Below are 14,499 nucleotides of genomic sequence, written 5' to 3' on the forward strand. Positions count from 1 at the left end.
TTAAATATTCCTTCTTCTAGAATTGTGACTGCCAATGGCCCTGGTCCTAGCATAGATTTGTTTTTCTTATGATGATAGAAGGATAGATTCACTTACTTAAACAAATATACTCGTAAGTCGCTTTGGATAAAAGCTGCTAAATGTCTAAAATATAAAAAATGAAAATGTCAACAGAGAAAGAGGGAAAGAGAGAGAGAAAGAAAGAAATGCATGAATGAATGAGTGCATGAACTGATCTCAACAACCCCTGCTATTACTCAAACCCGGTTGCCTTTTGCCTTCCACTTCCTAGTTGATCCCATTGACCCTAGTCAGATGATGGAGCATGTCGCCACTGAGGTTCACACTTAAGGAAGGAACTCATCTAATTTAAGAGTAAATGTATTTATTTACAGTACTAAGCCACATCTAAGATAGAAAGTCGCTCTCCTACGAACGGCAAGTGGGGCACATCCCTCACTCAGATTATGGTCGTGTGACAGACAACCATGTCAACTTTTTCATGTTTTTTTTCCACACCAAAGTGGGTCAATGTGTAAAACTCTCATAACTTGGCAGGAGGGGAGATGAGAAGCTTGAAGAAATCTTCCCCCCCCCCCTCCTCCTTAGGAAAACACACTCAGCAACACACAGACCTCCACACACTCAACCCGCCCAGTCCCGTGTGTGTGTGTGTGTGTGTGTGTGTGTATGTGTATGTGTATGTGTATGGGGCATGCCTGCATGTGTGTGTGTGTGTGTGTGTGTGTGTGTGTGTGTGTGTGTGTGTGTGTGTGTGTGTGTGTGTATGGGTGCATACATGCATGCAAGTGTGTGTGTGTGTGTGTGTGTGTGTGTATGGGTGCATACATGCATGCAAGTGTGTGTGTGTGTGTGTGTGTGTGTGTGTGTGTGTGTGTGTGTGTGTGTGTGTGTGTGTGAGGGGGGGGGGGGGCAGTGGAGGAGATGGAGGTCTGACAGCAGCAGAGGAGAACCTGACAGAGAGGACACAGGAGGGAGATGTCTTGGTCTTATCAGCAGCGTGTTTGGAGTGTAAACATCCTGCTGACTGAACCACTACAGACTGTCAGGGTTGGGGATGATACTCACAATGAACCACCATGACACTCTTCCTCTCAAAAACATCTCAAAGATAGAGTAGTTGTGAAGAGACTATGTTATTATGGGTAATAAAGATGAAAATATGAACATGGCTAGTTTCCCAGCTAGGGTGAAACGTTAAACATCCAATATGACGTAAAAAAATAAAAGAACTGTTAGCTTGGTTTTGTGAAAGCCTGGTTGTATTTACTGTAGCCTATGTGGACTTGAGCATGTGAATGTTTTCAATTTGGGTTTATCAGAATCAATTATAATGATAATGGAGGGTTTAGACGCGTACAAAAAAAAAATAATTCGAGCAAAAATGTCCTCCACGTATACACACACACACACACACACACACACACACACACACACACACACACACACACACACACACACACGCACACCTGTATTTTCATTCAAGCACTTATTCACACGAGTCAGTAGTTTCTCCCAACTCTCCTACGGGGCTCTATGCCAAGTTTGACTGTTAACTGTTTCTTGCAACACAGAGGTCAGTGCAGCATGACGCATTCTAAATGAAGTACCGGGCCAAGAAGCAGAAGAAAGGAAAGAGAGCGAGAGAGGTATAGATGGAGAGAGGGATACGGTGCTCACTCTACATCTCCAGTCTCTATAACCTCATTGACACGACAGAGGTGAACTGAGCTGAGCCGAGATGAGCTGGACTGTGCCGGCCACCCCATACAGTAGGTGTTAAAAACAGTGCTGGAAAGGACAATGTCAAATGGAAATATCTGAGCCCACACATTACAGTTGGGGTTTGATTTGATTTATTAGGACCCCCATTAGCTGATGGAAAGCATCCACACTGGGATCATAACAAAACATATACAAGAAATCATCACAAAATATAACAAAGAAGAAAAACATTGACATAAATAAAAACAAATAACAAAAATAAAAATAAATGAGCAAGGCCTTCACTAATGGCATCACAAAACACATAACAAAGAAGAACAAGGAAGAACCATCCACAAACAACAATAAATAATAGAAATAGAATGAAAATACTCCGATTAATTAGCTAGGATCTAATGCGCTATTTGGTTTAAGGTGTACCAACATTCAAATGAGCATATCTTCTTCAACTATTTTAATTTTTTCAATGTATGACACATCATTTGAAAGCTTAAAATATTTGACTTTTTGACTCTTTAACCAGACCTTGTCACACATCTTTTAGCCAACCATCTGTCTATAAGTGTGCTGGTAGTTGCTTGTTACGTTGTTTATAGAGAAATAACATTGTATCTGGCCAAATAAAACATGTTTCAACAGTTTGCTGATAACAGGTAACAAGCTGATTGGTCTGCTGTTGGAGCCAGAAAAGGCAGCACGACCATTTTTAGGTAGAGGGATTACCTTAGCCTCTTTCCAGGTTTGTGGGCACATCACCGTCAAGACTAAGATTGAAGATGTGGCATATGGGAGTGGCAATAATATTGATCCACGACCACCCTCTATAGCTTTCCATACAGGTTGTCAATACCAGGTCAATACCAACCTCATTTTTGATAGATAATAATGTTTTCACTTCTTCTAAAGTCACTTTACAGAATTCAAAAGAGCAGTTCTTCTCTTTTGTTATTTTGTCTAATATACATGTGTACAATGACTCATTGAGTGAGTCATTGAGTCACAATACAGTGTGGTATTGGCATTTCCTGCCTGAGTTTACATACTTTGTCAATAAAGCAATTGTTTAAATAATTGGCATTATCTAACGGTATAGTTAAAAAAGATCCTTTCGCTTGGAGTTGAGTTGGTCTTTCTGCCCATGATGTAATTTAAAGGTGTTTCAGAACTTCGTTCCGTCATGTTTTCTAGCATTAATCCTGGATTAATCAGATGTGCAGCCAGGTCTATTTTCCACTCCCTTTGCCTCACCTCTTTTAACCATGCATTCTTTTAGTTCATCATCAAGCCCTAACAGCTCTAACAGTCAGCTTCTTGATAGGTGCATGCTTATCCATAACTGGAACCAACAGTTCATTGAAAAGTGAATCTGGGTCTGTTTTGGCGCTTCTCCATTGACCAGACCGGGACGGTACAGGACGGCACGCATTGTATCTTACCCGTACCGTATTTTCAGAAACGCTTCTCCATTATACACAACAGACCTGGAGCGAGTCGGGACAGTAGGAGGAGTAAAGTGTTATAAGAGCACTTCACTTTAAGTTCCACTATACAGCAAAACAAAAAATATGTAACGTTAGATAAATAACGTTAGATAGGGAGCGCTGATTTATTTTTAAGGCGTTCCGAAATGGAACGCTGACTGTCCACGGCATTAGTCAACTACATGCTCACATCCACGTCTCCCGCTCACTGCTCTCCATCAAAAATGGCACATCCTTCAATAATATCACATAATAACACTCGGATTAGATTGCGGATTGTTTTGGTTTAATAAGTGCCACTACACAGCTATAGCGTCACATCAACAAGGGGAAATGCGAGATGACCTAGGATGACTATCATGCTCAAATCAGCCTAATGTTAAATAGATAACTTTACATTAAATATGTCTACCATCATCCGCTGTCAAACGCCACAGGTAATCATTTATTTCTAAATAAACAGGATTGTACATCTCGGAAATGTGATTTGTGCTCCGATGTATTCCTTTTTTTTTTTCTTTTTTTTTTCAGATTTTATCCCTTTTTTCACCCAATTTGGTAGCCAATTGAACCCAACCTAGCATCCAATTATCCCCTGCCTATTGCGAGGGATCCGCCGCACGACCCCGTGGCCGGCAGTCCCAGAGGAGGCCGCCAGGCAGACTAGCTGACTGGCTCCTCGAGCCCAGCACCGTTATTCCAGCACCAGACGGGGGCGCTGTTGCGCGACGGATCCTTGTCCGGAACTACTCCTATACCCCCCTCGGGAGCGGCCGCCCAATATGCCGTTCCCCGTGTGTGCCCTGGCCATATCCGGGTCTGGCGAGCCAGGATACGAACCCCGGCCCCGGTGGGCAGCATGCACTAGTGGCCAGTGCTTAGACCGCTACACCACCGCGGGGCTCTCTCCGATGTATTTCTATGGAAAGGCTGGGCTTGACGCTTCCATTGGACTGACGCCGGGGCGCTCATACAATCTCCGCGTTTGTTGCAGAGGAACAGCTTGTTGTAAAGAAAAGGTCTATAATGCATTGAAATGCATTAAACTAAGATAATAATTGGTTATCATAATTTTTTCAAATCTTTAATAAGTAATTACAGAAAAAGAAAATGATTTTTGTGGTTGTCTTCCGCATTGCCTAGAGTGAAATCTGTTGTGGTATTTAAAAATGGCGGTTAGCGGTGAACTCAAATATCAACCTGGGATGACGTTATTGTGACGATTTCCATTAACCAATGGTCTATCGTAGCAAGGATGGTACCTTTCGCTCCGAGTCAGGAAGGGTAGCTAAAATCAGTACGGGTACTACGGCTCGGTACGGCCCAGTTGGCAGTGGAGAAAGCAAAACAAAGCGGGAACACGGGTTCCGGTACGGGACAGTAGTGGAGAAGCACCATTTGTTTACTGACACCAGACCAGTAGATACAGTATTTCTAACATCATCCACATATGAATCGTGACAGAAACCCTTGTACAATCTTTTATGTACAATTTTTGGTCCAGTCTTTGGAACTTTATTCTTCCTAGATATGCCCACTAAACCCAATGGAAACACATACAGCTTTAGAGCAGAGTTCAGCAGTATTGGTGTAAATGTGATCAATGCATGTGGATGGTGCAGGTCCTGTTTTGTTAGTGTACACCCTGGTAGGTCGGTTAATAACCTGAACCAGATTACAGGCAATGGTTATAGTAAGAATTTTCTTTTTCATAGGACAGCTTGATGCAAGCAAATTTATGTTTAGGTCTCCCAGGTCATAGATTTCTCAAGATTATCAAGATCCTGACTGTTAGAGCTTGGTGGTCTATAACAGCATCCCAGCAATATAGGTTTGAGGTGGGGTAAGTGAACCTGTAACCATAGCTTTTCAACATCACACAACATTAGATCCCTTCTGAGTTTAACATGGATGTGGCTCTGAATGTATGCAACTCCTCCCCCAAGTATATCCCTGTCCTTTCTATAAATGCTGTATCCCTGTATCTCCACTGTAGCATCATCAAATGTATTGTCTAAATGAGTTTCAGAAATGGCTAGAATGTGAATTTTGTCAGATGTTAACAAGTTATCTAGATCCTGAACTTTATTTCTTAGGCTACATATATTCATATGAGCCATTTTTAGCCATTTTTTGGGAAGTGTTGACATTAACCTGGTGTAATAAAATCCACATTCAGTCCAACGTGTATTGTGCGTGTCCGTGCATGAGATTATGAACCCATATTCTTGGCTGATCTTTCCACTCTGGCAGTTCTTTGGGAGGCAGGGTGGACCATAAGTCTGTTGGATTGCAGGAATGCTATGTGCTATGCCCTCATGGCTGGTAAGAGCTCTTTATGCTTTTGTTGCACAGCATCCGAATAGTCGTTCATGTACACGTTCATTCCTTTTAAATCCTTTGCTTTCTCAATGACCCTGGCTTTGTCTTTAAATGTGAGGAGTGTCGCGACAATCGACCTGGTTCCCTCTCCAGTTCGTCGTCCAGTCCAATGCACCCATTCCAACTAAATTCCTGTGATTTTGAGTCAGAAAGGAGTTTCCAAACTTTGGCCTCCGACTCAGCCCATCTCTCGTTATTAGACTCCTGGATCCCGTCAATCACAATGTTGTTTCGTTGTGACTGACCATCCAGGTAGTCCAGTTTCAGCAGAAATGAACAGAAGTTAGCAGAAATAATCGTAACTTCAGTGTCAATTTCAGAAAGCTTTGCGTAAGATTGCTTTTCCTTAGTGTTTAGCTCATTCACATCATTTTGGGTATAGTGAAGGCTTTCGCGCAGTCCACTTATTTCTTTAGCGACTTCATCAAGTCAAGTTGTTTGCCTCGGTCATTATTGTTAGAAAGTTCTTATAGCTGCGCTCCTGTTGTTCCAACAGCTCTTTATAGAACATTTTCTGCTGTTCCATCAGATCACGCACCTGTGTTATAGTGATATAGTCCTCCCCTCCGCTTCTCGCTTTTGGGGGCATTGTTTCAAGTTTGGTGTAGTTCATCGGTTGTTAGGTCATCAGGTGTAAAACGTTGAATGAAAAAACAATAAGACAAAATAGTAATCCAATGTCACTCATAGATCGGCGAGAATTATCGGCGAGAATTACAGAGTACAGAACATAGCTAGAACGTTAAATTCAAAAAGTTTGTTGACAGCTGTAAACAGGCACGCGGTTTGGCCCTGCAGCTGCTAATTCAGTGTAGCCAGGGACGAAGTGCATCCAAAGCAGGTCACCACACAATCAGAGCAGATAATTGTCATCATAGCGTAACACGTATGGTGGCCAGTTCCCACGTCATGTCTGCTGGATGTGGAATGACGGACATAGACTTAGATCCAGCACAAATCACGCATGCACATCAAATCGATGTCACTGGGAAAGCATGTACTGTGGAAGTCTGCTCATTGGCAGAAACAAAAACAATGCTTGTTGCTTGTACATCATTGGTACCGACCTATGAGACTGAGTCATAACATCGTAGGACAGATCGTAGGACACATCGAAGGACTTCAACGGACAGAAGTCAGTAGACTTTATTGTGTTTGGAATCCTCTGCCATTTTAAATGTAGGTAGTGCTGTACTTAAATGGTTGAGACAACTCTATGTCTTCTAGTCTAATGTGTAAAATAAAGTCGACGGGGGGGCGAGGCGCAGGAGGTAGAGCCGGCGTCTAATGATTGCAAGGTCGGCAGATCGGCGGTTCGATCCCCGGCTGGCCACATGTCAAGGTGTCCTTGGGCAAGACACTGAACCCCAAATTTCCCCCAATGAGCGGGCCGGCGCCTTGCATGGTAGCTTGTCGCCATTGGTGTGTGAATGTGTGTGTGAATGGGTGAATGAGAGGCCACTGCAAAGCGCTTTGGAATAAGGCGCTATATAAGTCAGTCCATTTACCATTTAAAGTCATTCATTCATTCGTTATAATCATGTACATTTGGGCTGGACTATGCTCTTTCTTCCCTTAGATGGTGAACTCCAGTACCCATGATGTCTCTCTCTCTCACCTTCTCTGCCAGTAGTTCTCGGATTTTCCCTGCCTGCAGACGAAACCTCAACAGCTGCATCTCCAAGGCAACGCAGCGTTTCTGCCAGTCCACGCTGCCAGCTCCTACGGCTCCTCCCACCCCGCCACTCTCCAGGACGTCCGCCATGGTGACCTCCAGACCGCCGGACTCCTCAGAGCTCTCCCTCCGACCTGGCCTAGAGAACCGAAATACACACACACACACACACACACACACACACACGGCACAGAGCACTAGTCAACCCACAGTCATGGCATAGGACTGGAGTAATAAACCAGCAAACACAAGTCACTTCTTCCACCATCTCAGGCTTTTTTTTATTAGGAATAGCAGGGGGGAAAAAGCAGTGTTTCAAACCCCTCAAACGATCCTCATTGACCACACTTCCGATGACTCGCTGTAAAAATGCAACAGTCATTGATGAGTTCATGATGAAACAGTTAAATAAATGCTTCCTCTCTCTTTTCACTCACTCTCAGTTTCTCTCTCACACACAAGCATAGGGTTAGGGTTAGGGCACACACGCACACACGCACACACACACACACACACACACGCACACACGCACACACGCACACACGCACACAAGTGAACAAAACCGCAGGTCACCTGTCTGTGGGGGTGTAGTGTTCATGTGTCCTGGCTCCTGGGACAGGCACTGCTTTTTAACCAAAAATTCATTACCCACTAACCCAATCCCTGTGTTCCTCCACCCCCACCCCCACACCCAAATCTCCCCAGCCATGCAATCCCTTCTTAATTACAGGGCCAGAGTGAAACGAGACCCAGCCCCAGCACAATAGTGTCTTTCTGCATGACAGTCCCATCACGGATGTGTGTGTGTGTGTGGGTGGGGGGGGCTGTGAGTTCGCCTAGGCAAAGAAAGGGAGAAAGAATGTGTGAGAGTGAATGGGCAAGAGCTCTGAATGTGGGAAACTGGGACACTGAAGTTATTTTTACCTGAGACAGATTGACTAGTTGCCATTTTCTCTGGCCAGATGTATACTACTCTCTCACACACACATCATTCACAAAGACTCAAGGTGGTAAGAATTCAATCAAAAAAGCAAAAACTCAATAGCAAACCTATTTTAAAATTATTGCGGTGGTGGACATGCAGATTCCAATCATGTTAAGCTTAAAAAACTAGCTGTCGAGAACAATCCTTATTAAACCAAGATGTACATTTACATGATGGTTATACATTATGATTATTCAGCATAATAGCATTGAACTTAACTGAACTTAACTGGAGTGCATAGTGCAGAGGTAAGTGGACACAACATTTTGAGAGACGCACAGATGCACGTACACACAGACAGACAAACAGACAGACAGACAAACAGACAGACAAACAGACAGACAGACAGACAGACACAAAGCCATAGGCCGACAGTAGGGCAGCGCAGCAGACGTTCAAAGTCCAGCAGGCTAAAACTGCACCGTGGCGCTCTCTACAATTAGCGTGCTCATAAATACAGGCTTGCAAACAAATTACAGAAGGAAAACACGGCCACAGCAGCCCGGACCCCTGTCCAGCTCCGGATGGCTCTCTCTGGAGACGGAGGTTTAGGAAACCCAGTCAGGGTTGAGACGTGGGTGTAAGGAAGAGAGGTCAGCCTCAAGCAGGCCTGTTAGGCCCCCCCAGGCCTCCACCAAGACAGCTGGGTGCAAACAAGTCCATTTGCTGGTTTAACACATTTAGCACCGACATGCTAATTCTCCTCTGGAACAATTCCTTTAGCACTCTGGGTTTGTTTAACATAGAGGGGGGGGGGGAGACTCACTCAGCCCTCGCCAACCAGTACCAGGAACCCAACTAAACAAACACAAAGTGTCAAGAAGAGGCTTACGTAAGGAGGGGGAACTAAGCCATTGTCTACAAATAGCCACATCTCTGCATCTCTGACCCACAGAATCTTATGAAAATGATGTGCAACTGTGTATAACAGTAGGGCTGCAACGATTAGTCGACATAAACGACGACGTCGAGCATAAAACCTCGTCGACGTGGAATTTTAGCGTCGACTAATCGTATTTTTTAACAAATGCGTTTTTATTTTATTTTATTGTTTTAACGGTAGCCATGCAAGAATCAGCTGGTTAAGTTTTAGCTAACGTTGTTAGCCAACTGGCTAACGTTATATTGTTAGCGTCGTAATGTTTATGTTAGCTTTACTGTTACATGTTGGAAAACAACGTCTCATGGACAGGGCTGTACATGCTATGAGCGTTTGTGATATTCATTTATTTGCCCTGTGGCACGCGTGTGACAGACAGAGGCGCTTGTATGTAACGTTACGTAGCAGGGGTTTTCCATGTTGAAGCTAGGAGAACGCGAGATGAAATGAAGTGAGGGGTGGTCGCTATTAAAATACCAGGTAGTCATGGTGGATGATCATGAATGATGCTTGATAAGTGAATGCTATTTCAATTATGTTGAGTCCACCAGCGAGCTGTCTGTAAGATAAACAGCGCCAAGCGTAGCCTACTAACGTGAGCTGTCTGTAGTCTAGCCAGCAATGCTAGCTAGCCAATCAACTAGCTCTGTGAGCAGCTGTAGCTTGGCGTAACGTTAGGTTAGATAGCTAGTTAAGCCGGATTTATGCTTCTGCGTCGCCATTTACGCACAGCGAAAAGCCACACGACTAATCGCGACTAACCGAAAAATAATCGACAGATTAGTCGACTACCAAAATAATCGTTAGTTGCAGCCCTATATAACAGTAGAACCACATGACTTGCTTATCAAAAATTAAGTCAGTTCCCATTGTGGGTGCTCTCTCACTCTCTCTCTCTCTCTATCTCTCTCTCTCTCCTTGTGTGAGAACAGCACATGTCGGTCACTGTTGTTGGAAAGTTTCATGTGGCACTGGAGACACAGAAACCCAATAACAACAAACACAGGCCAGCACCATCTCAACCTCAGTAGACGGCGGGCCACCCAGCACCAAGGCAGACCAGGCAGGCAGTAGCCCTAGATGGAGAGCAGCAGGCCAGTTTGACTCTTCTCCTCTCTGGCTACATGGAGGGAGGCAGGTAGGGAGTAAGGGAGGGACGGAGGGAGGCTGGGATGGAGGCTATAAAGGAGGGAGGGATGGAGGGAGGGAGGAGGGCAGACAGGGAGGCAGGGAGGGAGGGAGGCAGGCAGGGAGGCAGGCAGGGAGGGAAGGAAACAGGGAGGGAGGCTAGGAGGGAGGGAGGGAGGGAGTGAGGGATGGAGGGGAGCTGGGCCTCTCTCCTTTCGTCCAGCTGGGAGACCTTGACAGACTATGGGCCAGAGCAAACACGGGGGAAGACAACTGAATGGAAACCCTGCGGCAAGGACCCTACTCTCCCAGATATCTGGAATCTAAATACAAGTTCGCCTACATTGAAAAACTCTGGAAACACTGCACACTGGCTACAGGACAATGACTGAAAACGGTGTCAATCCTCTGAGCGAGATTTGGAATATAAAACAGTTTACACAAGCCAGAGGCTCTCTCACTCTCACTGGCAATAGTTATTAAACGTTTAGACAATAACTTCTTCATGTCCTGTAATAACAATAACTTCTTTATATCCTCTGTGTGTGTGTGTGTGTGTGTGTGTGTGTGTGGGGGGGGGGGGGGTGTGTGTGAAGTAGGGTAGAGGGCATGTGTAGGTCTCTAGGGCACAGGGAGAGAACTCTCTGGTCGACCATACAGTCCTCCAGTACCTCCTCAATCACCACAAATTCAAACACACACTCCCTGGCCAGCAGTAACTCTTCAACACTTGTGAGCTTGTGCACGCCCGCACACGCTCACACACACACACACTGCTGAGCATGCAGCTGTGGTGATGTAAGCGATTAGGTGATTCAATGATATCATCCCCACCAGACATTTCAAATCCCTGCTGTTGTTTTTTGGGGATCGTCTCTGTAAAGATCCAACTGGCTTTCCAAGAGTTTGGCATCTCCCCCAAATGACTCAAATCAGGAAGGACCATGTGTGTAAATCTGGATCAGGGCATTGGTTGGTGTGTGTGTGTGTGTGTGTGTGTGTGTGTGTCCATGCGCGTGCGTGCTGCGTATGTGTGTGTGTGTGTGAAATAGAGAGAGACAGAAGAAGATACAGAGCATATCGTAACAATAACAACTTAAGTGTGTGTATAACAGAGGAGTGGTCAGATGCAGGTTCCACAGTTATAAGTTGAATCTAACAACCTATTTCTGCGCTGCCTCTGTACTGTTGAGGAGAAGACCTCACCCACTGTTGAACATCCCCCGCACTTTTGTTTAAACGAGTGACTCATTGTTTTGGTCTCAGTGACCCAAATTTATGACCACAGTAACTGTTCATTTTAGATAAGCAAGCTGGGAGAAGAGATCACCAACACTCACTCAGGTCCTTGAGGGTGTTTCTGAACCTTTGACCCTGTTCATGGAGAAGTGGTTGCTGTTATTCGACACACAAGCACAAAGCTACAGAATGGCTTAACTGGTTTTCACCCTGAAAATACTGCAACTACTTTTTCAGTGTATTTTCATGGGAAACCGTAGTATGTTACTACCTGTGCGTACCTGATATGTATGTCATTACATGCTATTCCCTTTGAGTTACCCTGCAATAATGCCAATGTAATGTAAAGGTCTAATAACTATAGTGGGTTTTATAAATAGTTGTAAACATAATGTCATCTCTAGTATCTCTAATAAGAGTTTAGAGCTACAGCTCTACAGCTACAGTTTAAGACTGCCTGCCTGCCTACTTACTGTACCTTCTACTCTCCTCTCCACCTTCTCCCCACTTCTCCCTCACCTCCTCCTCTCCTCCCCTCTTCTCTCCCCCCTTCTCCCTCACCTCCTCCTCTCCTCCCCCCTTCTCTCCTACCTTCCCCCCACTTTTCACTCATCCCCTCTTCTCTTCTGCTCAGCCCCTCTACACTCCTACCTTCTCCCCACTTTGCTTTTCCTCTCCTCTCTCCACTTCTCCCTCCCTTCCTCCTCACATCTCTCCTCCCCACCTTCTCTCCTACATTCTCCCTTCTCCTTCTCCTTCCCTTCCTCTCCCCTGATCCTCCTCCTGATTCTCCTCCTCTTCTCCTACCTCTCTCTCATCTCCTAGGAAGAAGCTGCAGCAGCAATGCACAGGGCCGGCCTAATGACAGGCTTCTGTAAACTGACCACATTCATTATCAGTCTCAGCCCGTAAATACAGCCCAAGACATTCCTCTGCACTGAGGTGTAAACATCACCAGTCCTACTGTTCCTCTACTACGCCACACAGACACCAAAGCCCCGTCTCCCCTCTACACAGGATGAAGAACTACAGTGCTGTAAAGGAGAGAGCAATGCTGTGGGGCAGACATGAGTATGTGTGGTACCAACCTCATAGAGTATAGGCCAGAATGCAGCTTCTCCTCTATCAATGCCATATACTATTTACCTGGGCAGGTGTTTTAAACACTGCAGTAGTCCAACTGATCGATACATTCTGCAAATGGATTCTGGATTCTGTTTAGGATGTAGCTTATGTGTTTTGAGTTAACATTTTATTCATAACTACGTACTTGGAAAGAAAAACAAATCTGATATCCAATTTAATGCAGGGTTTTTAACCCATGTCAAAAAGTAAGGCCCTGTGATTTACAACACAGCTCAAAATGATGTTACACCACACTCCGATATTCAGAGGGTTTCAACAGCGTAATTCTCAACCACTCAACAGAACGGATTGAGTGGAAGTAGTCCAGGAAGAGTCCAGACAGAGAGACAGAGACACAGACAGAGACGCAGACAGACAGAAAGAGGGACAGAGACACAGACAGACAGAGACAGAGACAGACAGACATACACAAACAGACAAAGACAGACAGACAGACAGACAGACAGATAGACAGAGAGAGAGACAGACACAAACAGACACAGACAGAGACAGAGAGAGACAGTCAGACAGACAGACAGACAGATAGACAGAGAGAGAGAGAGACAGACACAAACAGAGACAGACAGACAGTCAGACAGAGACACAGAGAGAAAGAGAGAGAGACACAGACTCTGAGACAGATAGAGACACACACACACACACACACACACACACACACACACACACGCACGCACACACACACACACACACACACACACACACACACACACACACACACACACACACACACACACACACAGCTGTTTTCTCCAGTAATAAAGTTGATACAGCATTTCATCTTTATTTAAGGTAATCCAATCCAATGGTGTGCTTACAATTCTATTGAATCTAAATGCTTGCGATAAAACGGTATAATGTCTGCACAGTGCACACGCATTGCACGAGGATTGGGTCAAAGCTGCACCAGCAATGCTGATACTGTCCAAAAATGGTCCCAACGCACAGGTGTGTCAGACACTGAACTGACTACCACAAACACGTCCGTCTACAGAAACCTCGCTCACTAATAGCTCATCTCACTAAATCTTCAACTAGTGTTGTAAGATTGTCCAGATTTAGTCCCAGGCAGTAGTAGTCCTATCCACTCGCGAGTGAAATAGAGGATAGTGAAACCAAATGAGAAAAGAAAATATCTGCGTTCCTGCGGAACTCTTGAAATACCTCTTACCTTGTGACTTTGTAGTCTCTCAGTCGGCTTTCTTTCCCCACGTAAACCTTCCCCGGCAAATCACATCACGACTCAACGCTGCTACTTTCACTGACGTTCTGGCTGTGCACCGCAGACTCACTGTAACGGTACTGTAACACTTCTATCAACTTTCCATTTTTGATATCGGTCCGCTTGTCCTTATGTTTCTCCTGCACGTAGAGTTCAGGGGACGGTGCCGCCGTTCATTCAGGACCATCCCGTATTCCTTTAAAGGGCCAAATGCAGGATCACATTTCGCCGGGAGTCAGTCAGGCCCCCTTGTGTAGGACCGACTGCGCAGGAAATTGCATCAGAGCGCAACTTTAGATTTTCTCTCTGAAGATGTAGCCTATACTTTCTATTATAAAACGGCTTTCCCCCTGTAAACAGAAACAACGATTTTTTTCCAAACCTTTGTTGCCCCCTAAAGCCAATTATTTCACTAGCTTATTACTGAATATAATAGCCTATGTTTGATAAACCTTATATAGGCCGGTACTGATGTGCCCAGAATAGTTTTATTTCACTGACTGTTGTCAAATTCCTTAGTGGGCCCAATTCTGTTTGTTCAGAAGCAATGGCTTGCTACCCAGACTTTTACTAGAATGAAATGTTGTTAGAGCATAGTGTGAAAGTTTGCAACTATTA

At 44.8% G+C, this 14,499-nt stretch overlaps 1 protein-coding gene across 1 annotated transcript in view; it reads right to left on the reverse strand.

Moving 5' to 3' along the window:
• plekhh1 (pleckstrin homology domain containing, family H (with MyTH4 domain) member 1) overlaps positions 1-13,916 on the reverse strand; it is a 37,193-nt gene extending 23,277 nt beyond the window's left edge. Inside the window, exons 1-2 of the mRNA XM_080549970.1 lie at positions 13,831-13,916; positions 7,228-7,423 (exon numbers count right to left, since the gene is read on the reverse strand). Of these exons, the coding sequence (XP_080406096.1) occupies positions 7,228-7,374 (147 nt within the window). The 5' untranslated portion in view covers positions 7,375-7,423; positions 13,831-13,916. The remainder of the gene's footprint in view (positions 1-7,227; positions 7,424-13,830) is intronic.
• Positions 13,917-14,499: the final 583 nt, after the last annotated feature.

The sequence above is a fragment of the Nansenia antarctica genome, assembly GCF_963989245.1.
Source record: "Nansenia antarctica genome assembly, chromosome: 1".
In the NCBI taxonomy this organism is placed as follows: domain Eukaryota; kingdom Metazoa; phylum Chordata; class Actinopteri; order Argentiniformes; family Microstomatidae; genus Nansenia; species Nansenia antarctica.